Source organism: Pollicipes pollicipes, unplaced genomic scaffold (assembly GCF_011947565.3).
Source record: "Pollicipes pollicipes isolate AB1234 unplaced genomic scaffold, Ppol_2.1 Scaffold_2555;HRSCAF=2994_pilon_pilon_pilon, whole genome shotgun sequence".
NCBI lineage: Eukaryota > Metazoa > Arthropoda > Thecostraca > Pollicipedomorpha > Pollicipedidae > Pollicipes > Pollicipes pollicipes.
The window spans coordinates 2,728,077-2,747,741 of NW_023596136.1; the positions used below are offsets into that span (position 1 = coordinate 2,728,077).

Below are 19,665 nucleotides of genomic sequence, written 5' to 3' on the forward strand. Positions count from 1 at the left end.
CTTCGGGCCCTTTAGGCACTTCAACTTTTAATCGGGCTCTTGATCGTTGGTCCTGGGGACCCTCCGGTTCCTCTTCGGCTCCCCTGGAACACTGCCCCTGGCTAAATCAGGACTGCTTGTCAGCACAGGACTCACTGTTAGGAATTGTGGGCCCTGGACGATTTAGGAGGTCCCTCATTGAACAAAGTCACGATCAATGTCAATCGTGGTTCCCGGCCTCCTCCAGGCTTGGGAAATGAACCCTCAGGCCCAGACCGACACGCTGCCGACTGTTTGGATATCTGATGGCCCAGCACTGCACAATCAGCTCTTTGTGCCCCCCCCCCCCCTCCATTGGGCACTTGATCGTCAATCCTGAGGGGTTCTTCGGGCCTCTTTGCGGGCCCCCTCGAACACTGCTCTGGCCGACTCTGTGCTTCTTGCCAATGATGGACACTTGTTAGACACTGTGCTCACCAGACCGACGCAGCGGTCTTCTCATGATTTCAGGGTCACAAACGATGTAAATCGTGGGCCCCGGCCTTTCGCGCATTCACGTAAAATTGGCATTCGACACATTTCAAGGACTCTTTAGAATAAAGACGCATGATAATTTTAGTCAAGTTTTGCGGGTGCTAACATTCCAATGATTTGTCGGGCTTGTTTTCATTTCCCAATACAGCGTTGTGACAAAGCGATGCAACGTAATGCAGCCTGTGTAATTTAAAACATCGCTGAATGAACCTGAACAATTTGGGCGCTGGCACAAAACTAAGCTTGTCGACTAGGGTCAACAGTGCACCTTAATCATGCAATAAAAAAACATGCCATGCAAGAAAGGCAAAACAAACTCCAGCAAAAAGGTGCAAACGCGAAACTCTTAAAGTGTGGCCAGCTCAGTCTGATGCACTCAGCTGAAAACAACATTGCAGTTGCTTCTCTTTTGCCTTACCTGTGAAGTAAGAATCAGGGAGTTTCTTATTGGTGAAATCTGTAGAATTTGCTTAATTTTGATCTCTTATATAAATGTCCTGCTTGTATTTCGGCGCCAGAAGGCTGAAAGGGGTCAAAAACACAATGAGAGAGGCCAAACTAGACATTTGAGGCTAATGGCCCACACTTAAGATTAAGGATGGAAATTTGCTCCTGGTAGGCAAGTAACTAACAAGGGTTTGTTAGGCCAGCATTTTAGCAGGCCGCTTAGACTGGAAACGGACCTAGCGCACTTTAGACAAAAGCTTGCGCAGGTAAACATCAGACTGTTGAGTAGCCATCACATGATATCGAATAGTCGGGGAGGGAGGTCCGCGGAGTGGTGCTCGCATGCGATGTGTGGAATGTGTTTGAGGGTTGTAGTGTTCCTAGTTTTCATCTGCTGCAGTGTGATGAACAGGGTGGTCTTATGTGTTTGAGTTCTTAAATTGCGGGCTAAGTGAGAGTTGAACGCTGAATGTGTTTCCTTGATTAGTTTGCTTATGTGTCCAAACGATTGATTTTCCCACTTTTACAACATGGGGTATTTGCATTGAAGATTAATGTGATTCCACGTGCCATGTTCTGACGGTATGTGGCACAGATCTGAATCTAGTTTGATTTGCATGTTTTGGTTACCCTTGCCAGCCTGAGCCATTTGTGGTCTTTCAGGTTGTGACACTAGGTATGGAGTTAATTGTTTTTTTGTCTGTAATATTTAATAGCATTGGGCCAGGACAAGGTATCCTTGGGTAGAGTACCACAGATTTGCTCACATGTATTTTTGAAGATCTGGAACATTAGGTCAGACCAATGTGTGTGTGCATGTGATCAATCTAATAAGTGGTTCATGCATTATTGAATGCATAACTGAATGCCTTTTTGAAAATGGGCTGAGTACTGCTTTTTTGCCACTTGTTCATCATTGTTTTATTGTTTATGACTTTTCTTGCCATTTTATGCAGAAGTCCATTACGCGAAAACAACTTGCAGCATTAGTTTTAGTTTCTGCTTTATGGTTCTTTCACTGATCTTTCTTTATTGCTGAAGCTCCATAAAAATAAATGTGTTGTCTGTGGTCACAGTAGTGGCAGATATTACATTACATGACATTTTGTTAGCAACTTAATAGATAGCAAACATTGTGTGTTTGTTCTACAGCATCAACAATTTAAATAATGTGTTCAGGTTATTGTTGAATCCTTTGAAACTCAAAGCTGTGCTCAGTCACAAACCATTCAGTGTGTGATACACCTCTTAACTGTTTCAATGTCTTCTGTCAAAATGATGCATCCAGTCATAGTCATATCTGAAGAGTACTCAGTAAAGGCTTGATGATGGGAATAATGATCTGGGCTTAAGGGCACACCATCTACAGTGGTCCACATGATGCCCAAAGGCTTGAGATTGATATGCTTGGGTATGTAGCAGGGCACTGGAACATTAAAGTACATGTTTTACATTGTAAGTTCTCAAGCAGATCATAACCTACCCGCAGTGAAGGGGTCGCAAGTTATCATCAGCACTGCTAGACACCTTTTGTGTTTCCGCAATGCATCTATTAACCAGGGCTCTTTGTTATGTTAATGGTTAGTTGTTATGAACATTCAAGAATCTATTTCACCTGTCATAACAAAAATAAGATGCTCAAATGCAGTTTCCACAGACCTCAGCTGAAAGAAAAAGTGAGTTTTCTGTTGGCATGCAACTTTGTGTCAAATCTGCTGCCACAAATGGGATAGAACAAAATTGCATGCACACTGCACATCAAACTGCTGAGAGATGTAATACAGTGGTACTGAAGGAAGATAACCTAAATGGTGGATACTAAGACTGCTTGGTTTTCAGGTCAGAACTACACCACTCTGAAATGGCCTTACTATACCGGCGAAACTTCAAGTGGCTTCTGCTCATAGTGTCAGTGTGGGGCGTTGGTGTCATTTGCTACCTTCGGAGTACATCATCATCACCTCAGGTGAAGTGGCTGTCCTCAGTGAATATATATCATTCCCATCTCCTGTGTAGGCTCTGTCCTACATGCACACTGTAAACGCACATGCCAGATGTTCAATTTTCCGCAATTTTGCAGGACAGGCTTGGCTACAGCCTCTTGCCAGCATGCCCGCGGCAGGAGGCTGTGGCATGATCTTCCGTGGGAGCGGACGATCTTCCGCGGTTGTGCTTCGATTTCTCAGGCCCGGCGTTCAGGAGACTGTTTTGGTGATCCAGAGCAAGGTTGTGACATTTGAGCTGGTCACCGGACCAAAACGTCTATTTGTGGACAAACCATTCCCGCAATTACGCTGCCGCTTCCGCTAGCTGTCGCAACGCAACCCGCGACAGGGTTGTCGTTCAACAGCTGCTGCCATCTCCTGGGTCGAGGAGCTGCGGGATAAAAAGCCTTCGGAACTCAAACCTGGGCCAAGAACTTTCTCTGCACAATGAACACGCATTTTTCAATTGCGACACTGGTTGTGCTCAACTATGAACACCGCTGTCAACCAGCATGTAAAAATTCATGATTTTCTGCGGAAAATGACGTCTTTCATGTGACATTTTTTACTCTTAGTTTTGGACTCGTAAATTGGTCTCCCATCCTTGGATAGGTTAAATTGTCGGCTGTTTTCGGTCTAATCCGGGGCTTTGGCAAAAACATTCCCATCTCCATGGCAACTTTTGCTATGGTGATTATAACGCACGACTGTCATGTACCTGCGGGCTGCGTTCATATTGGGCTGTGCCGAACTTCTCAGCAGCTGGCTGTGTCATCCGTCATACTTCCCAAGCACGTAAGCACTTAAGTATGCGAAGTACGATACGAGAGTCGGCTATGAGCGGACGATATGACCGGCGTGTTGGCGAAAAGTAGAAATTTGGTGGTTGAGGTAACCCCCCTCACTTGCGCTCTTTCATGGCGATAAATAGTAAAAAATGAATTTAGCACAAGGAAAGCAATCTGGTGCAGAAGTGCAGACCCCGTAGGGAAAGCCGGATCAGATAGCTAGCGGTATCTTTAAGAACATAGCTTCGTAATTGCAAGGACATATAGTCAAGGCGTGCAGCAGAATCTGATGAAGACATGACGTCACCCACAGAAACAGATGCCTCCAGTAGGCAACGAGCGCCGATAAAAAAGATGGCAATGAGCTGAACGTTAACTATGTTGTGCTATGTGTACTATGATAATGGACTGCCAGACGACAGCGCGCTAAATATTGACACAGAGTGAACTGAAGCCTGGTGTGCGGTGTTGTTCCGCTGTGTCCGCTCGCGTCCAGAACTCAAGCTGACATCGGCGGACGCCGGCGCCGCCGTCGCCACGCCCAGCCCTGTCGCCGCGGCCCAATCTGTCGCCACGCCCAGCCCTGTCGCCGCGGCCCAAGCTGTCGCCATGCCCGGCCCTGCCGCCGCGGTCCAAGCTGTCGCCGTCCCGAGCCACCGGAGCTGGCGCTGCCGTGGCCCGGCGGCTCGTGTCACTCCCCATTAGTTCCCCTGTTTATCGGCCGGCGGGTCAGCCCCAGCCTGGACTGTTTACAGGCGATGTAAACAGTCGGCTGCACGGTCACAGGCCCCGGCATGCGCTGACCGAGAGACTCGGTTCCCACAGTTATAATGCACATGTGCGGGTAGATTTCGGGGGCACTCTGGCTGTCAGGATGCTGTGCATGTTGTCTCTTCCTTGCGCTTTTTGCCGGGCCGATCCGTGATCCAGGCTCCAGATGGTTGTGTGGTTCGTCCTGGTGATCAGAGCGCTGATTGAGCGTTAAGCGGGCTGCCGAATACCGCTAGCGATGGCTCCCGCCCACAAGCTCCATCAGCCCGGCCATTCCCAACATCGCGCCTCTCTGGCGTGGGACCGGGCAGTGTCCGCCCCTCGTCATCCCTAACCACTGGAGCTTATGGGTGTGTTTGTTGGTGGGGGGGGGGGGGGGGAGGGGGGACGGCAGAAGAACAGATCAGGGACCAGAGCGACATCGCGCACACATGGGGCAGGTTGGCGGCGGCCCGACGGGTCCGCACGGCCACCCAGACTGTTACCGGAGGAGACGCAGGCAGGTCGGCGGCGGCCCGGCGACGGCGCCGTCGGCACCGCCGGCTGGGGGCTAATTACGACTAATGAGTGCGGGCGGAGCGTGGAATGCCACGCGCTCCGACGGCCCGTTGGCGTGGGAGCGGGGCGCCCGGCTGGCAGCCGGCTCGGCAACGAGGAGGGGGGACGGGGGGGGGGGGGGGGGGCTGTGCTGGCAGCCGCGCCGCGCCGCGAGAAGAGTCCATGCCGAGTGTCGGAATGCGCGCCGACGCGAAGCACACTCTGTCTAAGACGGCGTCGGCTGCCTGTCGGTGAGCGAAACAGATGACTTCAAGACATTTGACAGGGACTGGTGTGCAGGTGCATGGAGATGCTTGCGATGCCTTTCTTTTGCTTCGCTGGGTATGCAAGCAAAAAGGCGACTGTCAGATTAAGTACTGTATAATGTTTACGAACTGTCATCAAATGGTGCAACGGGAGCGTGGACAGCTTGCAAAAACTGTCAGGATGTGGTGTACCACGGCCTGTAAAGTGCTTTTCGAACTGTTGCCTTTAGATCAAAAAACACGTCTGGAGTTGGCCATTTGGTTGCTTCAAAAGAGCTCACAGAAAACGTTTGCTTGAGTTGAAATATCCTCTGTTTACGAGTAATTCGTACAACAATTTTTTGCCAGCAGTCAAATTAGTGGTTCGTCCTATATGGCCGTGTGTACTTTTGAGGAAAAATCGCCAAGTCTGAGTTAGCGTATCTAGTTCCTTTCAGTATCCTGCCAAAAACTGCAGCGATACTGAAGCCTGGTGATTCTTATACGAGAAGACCTTATTAGCGTTCCGATTGTTCTTTACGTTGCCGTTCAAGATAACCAAGTTTTATGGGAAAGGTTGGCATTTATTTACATGATATTCCGAACATGCAATTTGTGAATGGCCCAGTATCTTTCAACCGAAAATATCGACTTGCATGTACTTCACTTCTGCCGTTGTAAAGGAACCAGAGCGAGTTGGCCTGTGAGGCCGTCTGCACGCGACACTGGAGGCTGCCAGGTGCGCTGCGGCGGTCCGTCGGGCGGCGGGCGGGCCAGCCGGACTCTATGGCGGCCGGAGGTGCCTGCGGCCCGACACCGAGCACGAGCGGCGGGCGGGCCAGCTGGACTCACGGCGGTCGGAGGTGCCTGCGGCCCGACACCGAGCACGAGCGGCGGGCGGGCCAGCCGGACTCACGGCGGCCGGAGGTGCCTGCGGCCTGACACCGGGCACAGGCGGCGGGCGGGCCAGCTGGACTCTGCGGCGGCCGGAGGTGCCTGTGGCCTGACACCGGGCACGGGCGGCGGGCGGGCCAGCCGGACTCTGCGGCGGCCGGAGGTGCCTGCGGCCCGACACCGGGCACGGGCGGCGGGCGGGCCAGCTGGACTCTGCGGCGGCCGGAGGTGCCTGCGGCCTGACACCGGGCACGGGCGGCGGGCGGGCCAGCCGGACTGCGGCGGCCGGAGGTGCCTGCGGCCTGACACGGAGCACGGGCGGCGCCGGCTGCGGACCTTATCGGCGGCCCGGCAGCGCCGACGGGCCGCGCCACGCTGCCCATCAGTCACATACAGCCGGTGCCGGCCGCCCGGCCAGCTGCGGGGAGTCTGAGGAGTTGCCGGCGGGCTGCGGAGAGTCTAGGAAGTTGCTGACGGGCTGCGGGAGTCTGGGAAGGTGCCGGCTTCCCGGCCAGCTGCGGGGAGACTGGGGTGGTGCCGGCGGGCTGCGGAGAGTCTTGGAAGTTGCTGGCGGGCTGCGGGGAGTCTGCGGAGGTGCCGGCCGCCCGGCCCGCTGCGGGGAGACTGGGGTGGTGCCGGCTGCCCAGCCCGCTGCGGAGAGTCCGCGGAGGTGCCGGCGGGTTGCGGAGAGTCTGGGAAGGTGCTGGCTTTCCGGCCCGCTGCGGGGAGTCCGGGCAAGGGCCGGCCAGCTTCGGGGAGTCTGGGGAGGTGCCGACCGCCCGTCCCGCTGCGGGGAGTCTGAGGAGGTGCCGGCCGCCCGGCCTGCTGTGGGGAGTCTGAGGAGGTGCCGGCCGCCCGGCCCGCTGCGGGGGGTGGCGCCGACCGGGCGGCGAAGGTACAGTTCCACGAGAGAGAGTTCAGTGCGCATGTGGGAGTTGCAGGAAACTGCGAAAATTATAATTCTATAAGACGAGCCGCGCTCGCACCCAAGCTCCGCTCGTCCTGTCCTACCATGCTCGCCCTCTACAAGATTTGCTCATTTTCTCTCAGGTCTGTTGGCATTCTCGCAGGCGGCCGTCCCCAGGCGGCGGCCGGCCAGTCGGCGGCGGCTGCCGCTCGTCTGCCGCCGCCACCGCCGGGCCCGCCGGGACCTGGCGCCGTCCGTTGATCGCCGCCGCAGCCATTCCGCTAATGCGCACGCCAGCTAATTCCCGTCAAACGCTGTCCGGGCGTCTGACGTATTCAGGCGGCGCGGCCGCTGCCGCCCGCCGCCGCCGCCATTAGTTACGTCCGCCGCGGCCGGGCCGCCGTCCCGGAGACGGACGGCGGGGACGCACACGGCGCTGGCGCCGGCGTCGATGGCCGCCGGTACGGATCCGCACCGGCGGCGCCGGTGCAGATGGCCGCGGATGGCCGGGGGTGTGGATAGCCGCCTGCACGGACCCGTACCGGCGGCGCCGGTGCAGATGGCCGCGGATGGCCGGGGGTGTGGATAGCCGCCGGCACGGACCCGTACCGGCGGCGCCGGTGCAGATGGCCGCGGATGGCCGAGGGTGTGGATAGCCGCCTGCACGGACCCGTACCGGCGGCGCCGGTGCAGATGGCCGCGGACGGCGGGGGGTGTGGATAGCCGCCTGCACGGGCCCGTACCGGCGACGCCGGTGCAGATGGCCGTGGCCAGGCGGACCTGTTTCGTCTCTCAAGTAGTCGCCTCCTCCCGCCGTGCGGGGCGACAAAGCCTCGCCCTGGGCTCGGCCCGTGCTCGACGGGGTGTGCTGAGCCTATCAGCGCTGGGCCGTGCGACTCAACAGCTGGCCGCCTTGCCGCCCGCCTCCCGTCTCCCCGCGAACGTCGGGCCGACCTCGCTGCGCCGCTCGGAAGCCGTGGGCAGCCCTCATTGGCCCATACTTCTCGCCGCGGGTGCAGCGGAGTTCGAAAACGCGCCATTCTCTATGATAGGCCGGACAATTTTGTTAGCCCAGTTCAAAGAGCTTTTTGCTGTTGTGAATAAGTGAGAAATAAAGGCTCATGCGTCGCGTTTTGCGTGGATCAAATGTTTAAACCAGGTTGTGATGTCAGTCACGGCGGGTGATTATGGCCGCTCGTTTTGTGTGCACCAGCGCTGTCGTTAGCGCCCTCTTCGGTCGGCTGCAGTTTTCCCATTCGATTTCACTCGTGGCCGGCCTCCCGCCTGGTATTTGGTCCATCTTGGGGCGACCGTGCTTAGCGATGCTTTTTACAAAACGTATTCTGGCCTTCCTTCAGTGACTGGTTTCGAGGACGGCAGTGAAACTTCTTTGGTCGCCGTGGGCTAATATGATTTCTTCTCCGCGAAGCTCCTCCGCCGGCTGAATTCGAATCAGCATTCCGATTTTGATTTCTACATTTCGGATTTGAATGTGAGGCCGCTCCCGGCTGGCAGTCCGGGCTGCAATCAAGGCGTTTGCAGTACGGCCTGGCTCACTCTCCTTGCGCCAGTGACGTATGGTCGGCGTCTCCCAGCCGTTTGGTCGGGCACTGGGCTGCCGGCGGTCGGACAGTTGGACGCGCGTCTGCTTTAGCCGGGTCCATCAATACAACTGTGATCGCCCTCCAAACGCGTGACGCGCGCGTGCTGACCCCGTCTGAGCCAGCTGGTGAGCCGTGTACCGCGAGCCCCGTCACACGCTCTGCTGGGCCGCATACCGCGAACCCCGTCACACGCTCCGGTGAGCCGTGTACCGCGAGCCCCGCCGCACGCTCCGATGGGCCGTGTACCGCGAGCCCCGTCACACACTCCGGTGAGCCGTATACCGCGAACCCCGCCGCACGCTCCGATGGGCCGTATACCGCGAGCCCCATCACACGCTCCGGTGAGCCGTATACCGCGAACCCTGCCACACGCTCTGCTGGGCCGCGATGAGGCAGCTGCTGTGCCATGGAGCAACTAGCATCGGACGAGACATGCTGATGCCCACAGACACATAATAGCACATGTGATGCTTAGCCCTGGCCACCATTCCTGTTGAGCAGAAACGTGGTGTCTTTCCATGCTAAATTGTCAATTGAGTTTTTTATGTTTTAATTCCGACTTCATCAGCGAAAAATTTACTAGTCTTCCCGTACTAAAACGCCTACGAGCTAGCAGCATGCGACCAGGCTTCTGACGACAAATGCCGGCGCGTTTCGATGCCGAATGTCCAATTTTGCTCGAACGACGCCATCAAAACGCTTGGCCTCCTATATCTGCGAAGGATTCCGACGTTTCAAGTATCGAGACAGGTCGAAACAAATCGGATGCGAAATAAATTGAAACGTTGGAAACTGCAAATGATTCTTTTGCATCGGCGAAACTGATTTTCAGAGAACCAAACCAGAGTTCCTCCCGAACTGCGGCGCTGTGCTGCTGCTGCATCGGGCTGTGTACCGCGAACTTACGAGAGAACTCGACGCTCCTGGTCGGTGCTGTATCCTCGTCGTGACAATAACATACACTTACCTGTGCCACTAGTGTCCAGTGGTTATTCATGCCTATGATGAATGCCATGCAAAAGACCATCATTTTGTCTGATGATTTGCAGATAGGCTGGCGGCCTCAGGGGGGGGGGGGGGGGGGGGGGGGCTGGCCAGCTCCGCGCGGCGATCGAAGTGGCCAAACGAGAAAATCCGCCAACGAATTGGCATGGAAGGTTCACAAAACCCAGGAGTAATTCGCCATTTGACCCGGTTTGTAGAAGCCAGCTCTGAGCAGCGGGCCAAAATGTTTGCTCACTCAAGGGGGTTGATCCACCCTGTTAATGTGGGCATATCATTAGCGAGTTGTTGTATGAGTGCGAATGGCATTTACCAACTTACACGCTTTCAGCCTGCTAAGGGGATTAACAGCGCCGGCGGGACCACCTCGCTTATGGCAGCACGGGTACATGGGGCTCAGACGGCGCTCCGTGCGGTGACGACCGGGCGGTGCTCTTCCCCACGGTCGGCTCCAGTGACCCGGGAGCGTGGTCATGCATGGAGTGCCGCCTGATGACGCCGTCCAGGCTCTGGGCGGCCCGCTGTCCGGCCTCTAAGCAGCCCGCCGTCCGGCTGATGTCTCCCCGTCGGTCGGCAGCGAGACAAGCGGCCCAAACGGCCCACTGTCCGACCGATGTCTCCCCGTCGGACGGCAGCGAGACCAGCGGCCCAAACGGCCCACTGTCCGACCGATGTCTCCCCGTCGGACGGCAGCGAGACAAGCGGCCCAAACGGCCCACTGTCCGACCGATGTCTCCCCGTCGGACGGCAGCGAGACGCGCTTCAGCGTCGAAGCTGACACTGTGATGCTGTCGTCAGGGACGATCAGAGGAGATCGTTAGATCGACCAGCCTGGTGGCGCTGAACTGCTAAAAACCAAAATGCTAAGATCATTGGAGAGTCATAAGTGCTCCAAGAACTTCATAATTTAGAGGTGTCCATGCATCCTCGTAGCGCGCCTGAAGCGATTCTTGCCGCAGCAGGGTCAGTACAGAGACAAGCTGAGTGCCACTGTGGGCCTTTCCGTCACTGGTCTGAACCTGTCGCCGTGCTCTGTGGTACCGGATGACTGGAAGCTCAATACCACTGGGCCTTTCCGCCACTGGCCTGAACCTGTCGCCGTGCTCTGTGGTACCGGGTGACTGGAACCTCAATACCACTGTGGGCCTTTCCGTCACTGGTCTGAACCTGTCGCCGTGCTCTGTGGTACCGGGTGACTGGAAGCTCAATACCACTGCGGGCCTTTTCGTCACTGGTCTGGACCTGTCGCTATATTCTGTGGTACCGGGTGACTGGAAGCCCAATACCACCGTGGGCCTCTCCGCTACTGGTCTTGACCTGTCGCTTTACTCTGTGGTACCGGGTGACTGGAAGTACAGCCTGGACAGCGTGGCACGCCATTCAGGCTTGTTGCACTCGGGCCACTGCATCCCCCGCTGTTGACACCCCTAATTGGGAGTCCGGTACGGGTACAACGACTCCAGAGTCCAGCCCATCCGTATGCGCCGCACCAATAGCCGCTAAGAATACATGCTGTATTTCGAGCTGGCCAGTCACTCACCTGGTGCCGACCTGAACGTCGGTACTCGAGGCGGTTCGAGCCGTCTGCCCCGCCGGTAGTCCCGCCTGCTTATTGTATTAGTATCACTGAAGAATACTATTTAATAAAATCCCAACTGTAAAAGTCCAAACTCGAAAACCGCTGGACAGATCTTCCCGAAACCCTTTCCAGAAGAGAGAGCGCACACGATTTCATCAGCCGTTCTGCGACTGGTGACCTCGCGTGACCATCTTCAGCTTGTAAAAGCTGCATCAACCAGTTTAAAGCTTTGCAACCAGCCCAAGTTTGGGAACCAACTTGACTGGTTTCCTCAGAGCCTTTACTTTGATTTAAAAATTGGTTAATCTTGTTGCTGTTGGAATCGTATTGTTTACAAATAAATATCAATAATCGTGATCGTCCATTATCATTGCCGGTTGCATGTCGAGTCGGAATTCTTGTCAGTTGTGCCGCATCATCAACGGCTAGGTCTCAGATGGTGATAAAATAATTCGGCACTGGAGACGTTGTGGGCTAGTGTACTTGCCACTACCACACTGGTCATTTGTCTTCAACTGATGAGATAAGGAGTAACCCTGGCGGGATGCGCAGCCTTTTGCATAAACCTTGGCCATCATTCAGCCAGCCCGAGTCACAAGTGGCGCCTGCGTCGAGTATGCGTGGGCACCAGGCGGCGCGCCAAACCCAGCTGCGCCGCTGGCCCACCGCTTGCTGCCTTGGATCCGGCGGCCCACCCGCGGCGCCCTCCCGCCGGCTCGTCAGACCCAACCCTGGCCCCCTCCCACCGGCTCGTCAGACCCAACCCTGGCCCCCTCCCACCGGCTCGTCAGACCATACCCTGGCCCCCTCCCGCCTGCTCGTCAGCCCCGACCCTGGCCCCCTCCCGCCGACTCGTCAGGCCGTACCCTGGCCCCCTCCCGCCTGCTCGTCAGCCCTGACCCTGGCCCCCTCCCGCCGGCTCGTCAGGCCCCACCCTGGCCCCCTCCCGTCGGCTCATGAGGCCCAACCCTGGCCCCCTCCCGCCTGCTCGTCAGCCGCGACCCTGGCCCCCTCCCGCCGGCTCGTCAGGCTCAACCCTGGCCCCCTCCCGCCTGCTCGTCAGCCCCGACCCTGGCCCTCTCCCGCCGGCTCGCCAGGCCCGACCCTGGCCCCCTCCAGCCTGCTCGTCAGCCCCGACCCTGGCCCCCTCCAGCCGGCTCGTTAGGCCCGACCCTGGCCCCCTCCCGCCGGCTCGTCAGGCCCGACCCTGGCCCTCTCCCGCCGGGTCGTCAGACCTGACCCTCGGCCCCTCTCGCCGGGTCGTTAGGCCCGACCCTAGCCCCTCACATAATGATGCGGCCACCAAGCCCACCTTAGTAGCGAATGATTCTTGCGATATCATACCGCATCGACTAGCGTCCACAGTGCTGCTGATTTCCTTGTTAGTTCTATAATGCATTCTGCTCTAGCCTCTCTCCTTCTCTGCCGCGTTCCGGCATTTCAGCCGCGAGAGGCATTTATTAATTACGACCTTTAACGCTAGGGTGATGTCCGCCCGCCATCGCTGGGTGCTGAGCTCTGCATCCTGCTGCCACTAATTGCCAGCAAAGTCTTACCCGCTTCTAGGCATTTCTCCCAGGCACCAGAGTGCAGCGCATCCACTGGCGTGTGGCTGTTAATATAGGTGTTATGTGCGGGGTTCGGAAGAGGTGGCCCCCGGCCCCTTATCCCAGGCACCAGAGTGCAGCGCATCCCCTGGTGTGTGGCTGTTAATATAGGTGTTATGTGCGGGGTTCGGAAGAGGTGGCCCCCGGCCCCTTATCCCAGGCACCAGAGTGCAGCGCATCCACTGGTGTGTGGCTGTTGATATAGGTGTTATGTGCGGGGTTCGGAAGAGGTGGCCCCCGGCCCCTTATCCCAGGCACCAGAGTGCAGCGCACTGGTGTGTGGCTGTTGATATAGGTGTTAGTGCGGGGTTCGGAAGAGGTGGCCCTGGCCTGATCCAGGCACCATGCTAAGGGTGACTTGAAGGTGACGGCTTTGGCCTCCAGAGCGGACACCATAGGTGTTATGTGCGGGGTTCGGAAGAGGTGGCCCCCGGCCCCTTATCCCAGGCACCAGAGTGCAGCGCATCCCCTGGTGTGTGGCTGTTAATATAGGTGTTATGTGCGGGGTTCGGAAGAGGTGGCCCCCGGCCCCTTATCCCAGGCACCAGAGTGCAGCGCATCCACTGGTGTGTGGCTGTTGATATAGGTGTTATGTGCGGGGTTCGGAAGAGGTGGCCCCCGGCCCCTTATCCCAGGCACCAGAGTGCAGCGCATCCCCTGGTGTGTGGCTGTTGATATAGGTGTTATGTGCGGGGTTCGGAAGAGGTGGCCCCCGGCCCCTTATCCCAGGCACCAGAGTGCAGCGCATCCCCTGGTGTGTGGCTGTTAATATAGGTGTTATGTGCGGGGTTCGGAAGAGGTGGCCCCTGGCCCCTTATCCCAGGCACCATGCTCAGGGATGCAGTGGACGGCCGGTGGCCTCCAGAGCCGGACACCAGGCACCATGCTCATGGAGCGGTGAGCAGCGCTGCATGACGGTGCCGTCGACGCTGGCCATCATGCCGCCGTTGCGGGCCGGCGGACGGGCGGGCTCCTCGCTCCCGAGCCAGCCGTGCTCTGTCTCCGTAACAACGGCAGGGACTGGCGGGGTCTGCCACCTGTCTGCGGCGGCCCGTGGGGGCCCGGCGCCGCGAGGACCGGTGACGGCCCTGTTAATTATCGTGTGCCAAGCTGACAGAACAATGCCATGACGCGCAGGGCAAAGGTTCCTCTGTGGGGCCGCAGCCTGTATGTTTGAGATGCGCCATGCAGAAAATCCTGCAAGCCGGTGCTGTCGTCTGGATATGACATCCGTTCTCGCGTTACGCACTCAGTGCGGCTCCTGTCCGCGAGTCAGTCCCTGCTGTTGTGCGCATGTGCTCAGGTGACAGTTGCGGACCGTTCGCCGCCGCGAATGGCGCTGCACGAGCTCTTCCACAGGGGTGTGTCTGCCACAGAGGTGTGTCCCACAGGGGTGTATCTCCTACAAGGGTGTGTCTGCCGCTGGAGTGTGTCTCTCACGGGGGTATGTCTCCCACGGGACGTGTCTCTCACAGAGCGTGGTCTGCCACAGAGGGTTTGTCAGCCGTAGGGTGTGTGGCTGCCACCGTGGAGGGGGTGGAGGGGGTCTGCCACAGGGGTGTGTCCCACAGGGGTGTATCTCCCACAAGGGTGTGTCTGCCACAGGGGTGTGTCTCATAGCGGGGTGTGTCTCCCACAGAGTGTTGTCTGCCACAGAGGGTTTGTCAGCCGCAGGGTGTGTGTCTGCCACCGTGGAGGGCGTTGAGGGTGTCTGCCACAGGGGTGTGTCCGCCACGATGTTTGTGTACCGCAGGGTGTATTCGCTCCTCGCACGCGCTGGCCCGGTTTTTTCGCGTGCCGCATGTGGTCTCGAGCGGAGCACCGGCTCATTTACCGGGGCCGGTCCGGGTGCTGCGTGCGTGCGGCGGATGATTGGGATCAGTGTTGTGAATGTTGGCCTAAGTAATCAGCAGCACAAAAGCGTGGCTGGAGAAAGCATCGCGCTAAGTGGAGTTGTGTTGAATCTTGTCGGCAATTCTAATACGAAAGGACCTAGAATAGGAGCGCTGCTAGCAGCCACTTCCCTGGGATCTGACCACTCCACGCGTTAACGCAACACCGGAGCACCGACAAAGTCCCGGTGTCTCCATCGCCAGACTAACTCAGCCGGTAGGGCGCAGGAGTCTGCTGTAGCCCAGTGGGAAAGGCGGAAGGGAACTGTTGGGGCCCAGCCGGAAGGGCGCAGGAGTCTGCTGTAGCCGCGGGGGGGGTGAAGGGGAGGGGACTGTTGGGGGGCCCAGCCGGAAGGGCGCAGAGTCTGCTGTAGCCAGTGGGGGAAAGGCGGATGGAACTGCTGGGCGCCAGCCGGAAGGGCGCAGAGTCTCTGTAGCCCAGTGGGAAAGGCGGAGGGAACTGCTGGGGCCCAGCCGGAAGGGCGCAGGAGTCTGCTGTAGCCCAGCGGGGAAGGCGGAGGGAACTGTTGGGGCCCAGCCGGTAGGGCGCAGGAGTCCGCTGTAGCCCAGCGAGGAAGGCGGAGGGGACTGCTGGGGCGCAGCTGGTAGGGCGCAGGAGTCTGCTGTAGCCCAGCGGGGAAGGCGGAGGGGACTGCTGGGGCCCAGCCGGAAGAGCGCAGGAGTCTGCTGTAGCCCAGCGGGGAAGGCGGAGGGGACTGTTGGGGCCCAGCCGGAAGAGTGCAAGAGTGTGCTGGGGCCTATGTGGCTTGTGTTCATGTGCTCATGTGGTTTGTCTAGGGCAGTCAGTTGGAAACTGGTAAGATATTCAAGACTGGTACGTGTTGACTGACATGGCGATGCGTTGCTGGTTTAAATCTTGTCGTAAGTGTTCACTGGAGTGAGATTGCTCTGTTGGGGCGTTGAGGGCGTTGTCTTTGCAGCGAGCCCTGCTTGCCAGGGAGCCTGATCCCAAAGCCATCCCTGTGAAATAATGTGCCCAAATTTGTTTTCAAAGGCAGCAGCTCCTCCCCTGGGGTGACACCGTTTTTCGTTATCAATGCTGTCTGAGCGGCAGCGGAGTGGTGCTCTGTCCGCTGAGGTCCCTCCACCCTCTGCCGCCGCCGCTCCACCACTCCGGCAGACAGCCAGTCTGATCGCCGGCCGCCTGTTTCCGCAGCCAGTCTGATGGCCTGGCCGGCCGCCTGTCTGCGCAGCCATTCTGATGGCCTGGCCGGCCGCCTGTCTCCGCAGCCATTCTGATGGCCGGCCGCCTGTGTCCGCAGCCAGTCTGATCGCCGGCCGCCTGTCTCCGCATACAGTCTGATGGCCGGCCGCCTGTGTCCGCAGCCAGTCTGATGGCCGGCCGCCTGCCTCCGCAGCCATTCTGATTGCCGGCCGCCTGTCTCCGCAGGAGCCGCTGACGCCGAACCGCGCGTTGCGCCTGAAGCAGCCGGAGCCGGAGCTGGAGCCGGAGCGGGAGCCGGAGCCGAACCCGGAGCGGGAGCGGGAGCCGGAGTCGGAGCCGGCCGCCTCGCTGCCGCGGCCCGGTGTGGCGCTGGGTGCCGCCGACACCGTGTTTGACGAGCGAGCCTACACGGCTCGCGGCGCGCTACAGCCCGGCGATGACGCCTACTTCCGCAACAAGTTCAATCAGCGCATCAGCGACAGTCTGGCTAGCAACCGGCACGTGCCGGACACTAGGAGCGCTGCGTGAGTACCGGAGCTGGACGGCACGAGCGGCCGCCGAGCCCCCAGCGGTCTTCAGGCGTGGTGCGGCGATCTGTAGCGGAACAGGAGACAGGTCCGCCGGATCTTGGGCACGTGCTAAGCGATAATTTTTTGTTTTGTAGCAGGCTTGTTGTCTTTCGACCCTTTCGGACGACAGATCTGTGCGAATGGTGTGGGTACCGTCCCGCCAGCCCAGATCTGATGCGGCCTGGGAGGACGCCCGTAGCCTGTACAGAGGCACGTCGGCAGTAAAGGATATCCGGATGCCTCGGCAGCCCGCACTAAGTACAAAACGCTCTCCATTAAACCGCGCGATGTGTCAGAGCGGACAGCCGATATTCGGACTACCGCTGGGCTGTGGTCCGAATGCTCTGGAGACCGGGCGTCTGTCGTGATGTACGCTGCTTGAGTCACTCCGGATCCTGCGGAGACTGGGCGTCCGCCGTGTCGTACGCCGCTTGAGTCGCTCCGAATCCCGCGGAGACCGGACGGCTGTTGTGTCGTACGCCGCTTGAGTCGCTCCGAATCCCGCGGAGACCGGACATCAGTCGAACCGTGCGCCGCTTAAGTCGCTCCGAATCCCGCGGAGACCGGACATTAGTCGGGCCGTACACCGCTTGAGTCGCTCCGAATCCCGCGGAGACCGGACATCAGTCGGACCGTGCGCCGCTTAAGTCGCTCCGAATCCCGCGGAGACCGGACATTAGTCGGGCCGTACGCCGCTTGAGTCGCTCCGAATCCCGCGGAGACCGGACATCAGTCGGGCCGTGCGCCGCTTGAGTCGCTCCGAATCCCACGGAGACCGGACGGCTGTTGTGTCGCGCTGCCGGCGGATATTTGCTCGTGCTCGTATCTCGGCGCTATCCGCCGTCCGACTCAGCCGGCGGCCGGGCGGCGGATGCGGAACAGCGGCGGAGCGTAAGCCGGGCGCTGCGGGGGTCGTCCTCGGTGGTGGCCGCCGCCCGGCTCAGCCTGCGGCCGGGCGGGGACGCGGGACATCCGCGGGCGTAAGCCGGGCGCTGCGGGGGTCGTCCTCGGTGGTGGCGCTTTTTATTGGGGTGGCGACAAGCCAGCGCTGAGAACGGCGACACGCCCGGTCCAGAGGTCGGCCCCAACCTCAGGTTCGTGGTCCATCAGGGCGTAGATAGTCTGTGTGCGTGTGTGTGTGTGGTGTGTGTGTGTGTGTGTGTGTGTGTGTGTGTGTGTGTGTGTGTGTGTGTGTGTGTGTGTGTGTGTGTGTGTGTGTGTGTGTGTGTGTGTGTGTGCGTGCGTGCGTGCGTGCGTGCGTGCGTGCGTGCGTGCGTGCGTGCGTGCGTGCGTGCGTGCGTGCGTGCGTGCGTGCGTGTGCACACCAGACATGGGCAGACGTCGCAGCAGATGTATTGTGCAGATAACAGGCCCAGATGGCGGTAGGCCGCTGGCGGTGGTCATGGTTTGCTGTGCTCCACGTGGAAGAGACGCGCGAATGAATGGCCATCTAAGGCCTTACCGCGCGCCTTGTCGGTGCATATCCATTAGTATGCTGCGTTTAGTCGGATGATCGGACGGCGGTGAACGCGAAGACTCGATATAGCTGAAATCTTCAGGACTTTTCCTTGACAGTTTGTTGATGAACGTCTCGTCGTTTTGGCGAGAGCCGTTTGAACTTGGAGAGGCAGTTTACAAACGTGGATCTGGCAGATCGCCGGGCCTGAAATGTACTTTTTCAAAGAACTTTGCCAGGCTCTTGCAACCGGCGGACAGCGTCTGCTTTGAACAAGTATCCAAGTGGCGTCTCCGGGAACTACGGACTGTAGCCACGCAGCCTGTCGCATGACAAACAAAGTTCGGTGGGGCTTTTGTCTGGTTCCCTGGACTCATGTCAGCCATTAATGAAATGAGCTGTCATTGGCCTTGCTGCGACCGATCGCCATCTCAGCGAGACATTAACGTGAATGTAAAGTATTGCTTAATCTGAGCATTTTACTCGAGCGGCGCCGAAATGGTCCCATTTATCGGCGAAACAGCATGCTGCTAGCTGCGCCGTGAAGGGAAACGTGGCTGCCGGCCCCTGGTCCGGAGATGGCCCGGTGTCTGCAGTATTCAGAGGGGCTGCTGGTCGGGCAGCGCTGATCAGACGGAGGCCTTGGTGGGGCTTCTCGGACGCACCGTACGCGCGAAATCGCACACATCGCTGCGTGTCTCTTGGATGTGCTTCCACGCTATCCTGTGTTGACAATGACAACGTCACGCACTATGTCACAGCCGGCGTTACGTGCTGTATGCCATCAGCGTAACGCGCTGTTGCTTGGGCTGGCCGTTAGATGACTGCGAGGTCTGCCTGCCGCTGCACCAGCCTCTTGCGACGTCTACTTACCGCTGCGCCAGCGTCTTATGACATATGTTTACCGCTGCGCCAGCGTCTTATGACATCTGTTTACCGCTGCACCAGCCTTTGTCGACGTCTGTCTACCGTTACGCCAGCGTCTGTCGACGGCTGCTTGCCGCTGCACCAGTGTCTAATGACGCCTGCTTGCCGCTGCACAAGTGTCTTACGACATTTTACGTCATTTTACGATCATTTACGACATTTTACGTCTTACGACATTTACGTTTACCCCGCACCAGCCTCTTGCGACGTCTGTCTCCCGTTGTGCCAGCCTCTGGCGACGTCTGCTTGCCGCTGCACCAGTGTCTTATGACGTCTGCTTGCCGCTGCACCAGTGTCTTATGGCGTCTGCTTATCGCTGCACCAGCCACTTACATCGTCTGCTTACCGCTGCACCAGCCTCTGGCGACGTGTGCTTACCGCTGCACCAGCCTCCTGCCTGCACCAGAACTTTGTGCGCGCCGAGCGGAAGACAGCGGCTTCGAACTTAGGAAACGAAGCCAAAGTCAGGCCCATCGGTTCAAAAGCACGATGCCGGTGTCGAAGCCGAATCTAGTGTTTGACGTGGCTTTCGGAACCAAAACCATTTGTTTTCCTCAACTTACACGGGATAAAAAAAATGCAAGGGTCTTGTGGAGTGATTGAGACAAAGTATAAGCAAAACTGGCGGAATATTCCGCCTCGGACTACGGTGCTCGTCTTGTGTGTTAGTATGGGCACAGTGTTCCTGACAATGACTCCTGTGGCCGTCGCCGGGTGCTGATGGGTCCTGAGAATGTCCGGGTCATTTGGGCTTTC

General features: G+C 58.4%; 1 protein-coding gene across 1 annotated transcript; it reads left to right on the forward strand.

Moving 5' to 3' along the window:
• Positions 1 to 1,293: 1,293 nt before the first annotated feature.
• Positions 1,294 to 16,481, forward strand: LOC119108653 (polypeptide N-acetylgalactosaminyltransferase 2; the record flags this gene model as incomplete). The annotated part of the gene is given in 3 exon segments (XM_037232274.1): positions 1,294 to 1,542; positions 2,800 to 2,926; positions 16,183 to 16,481. Coding segments are annotated over 2 exon segments (404 nt in total), but the record flags the coding sequence as incomplete, so codon positions are not given.
• Between the last annotated feature and the right edge of the window lie 3,184 nt (positions 16,482 to 19,665).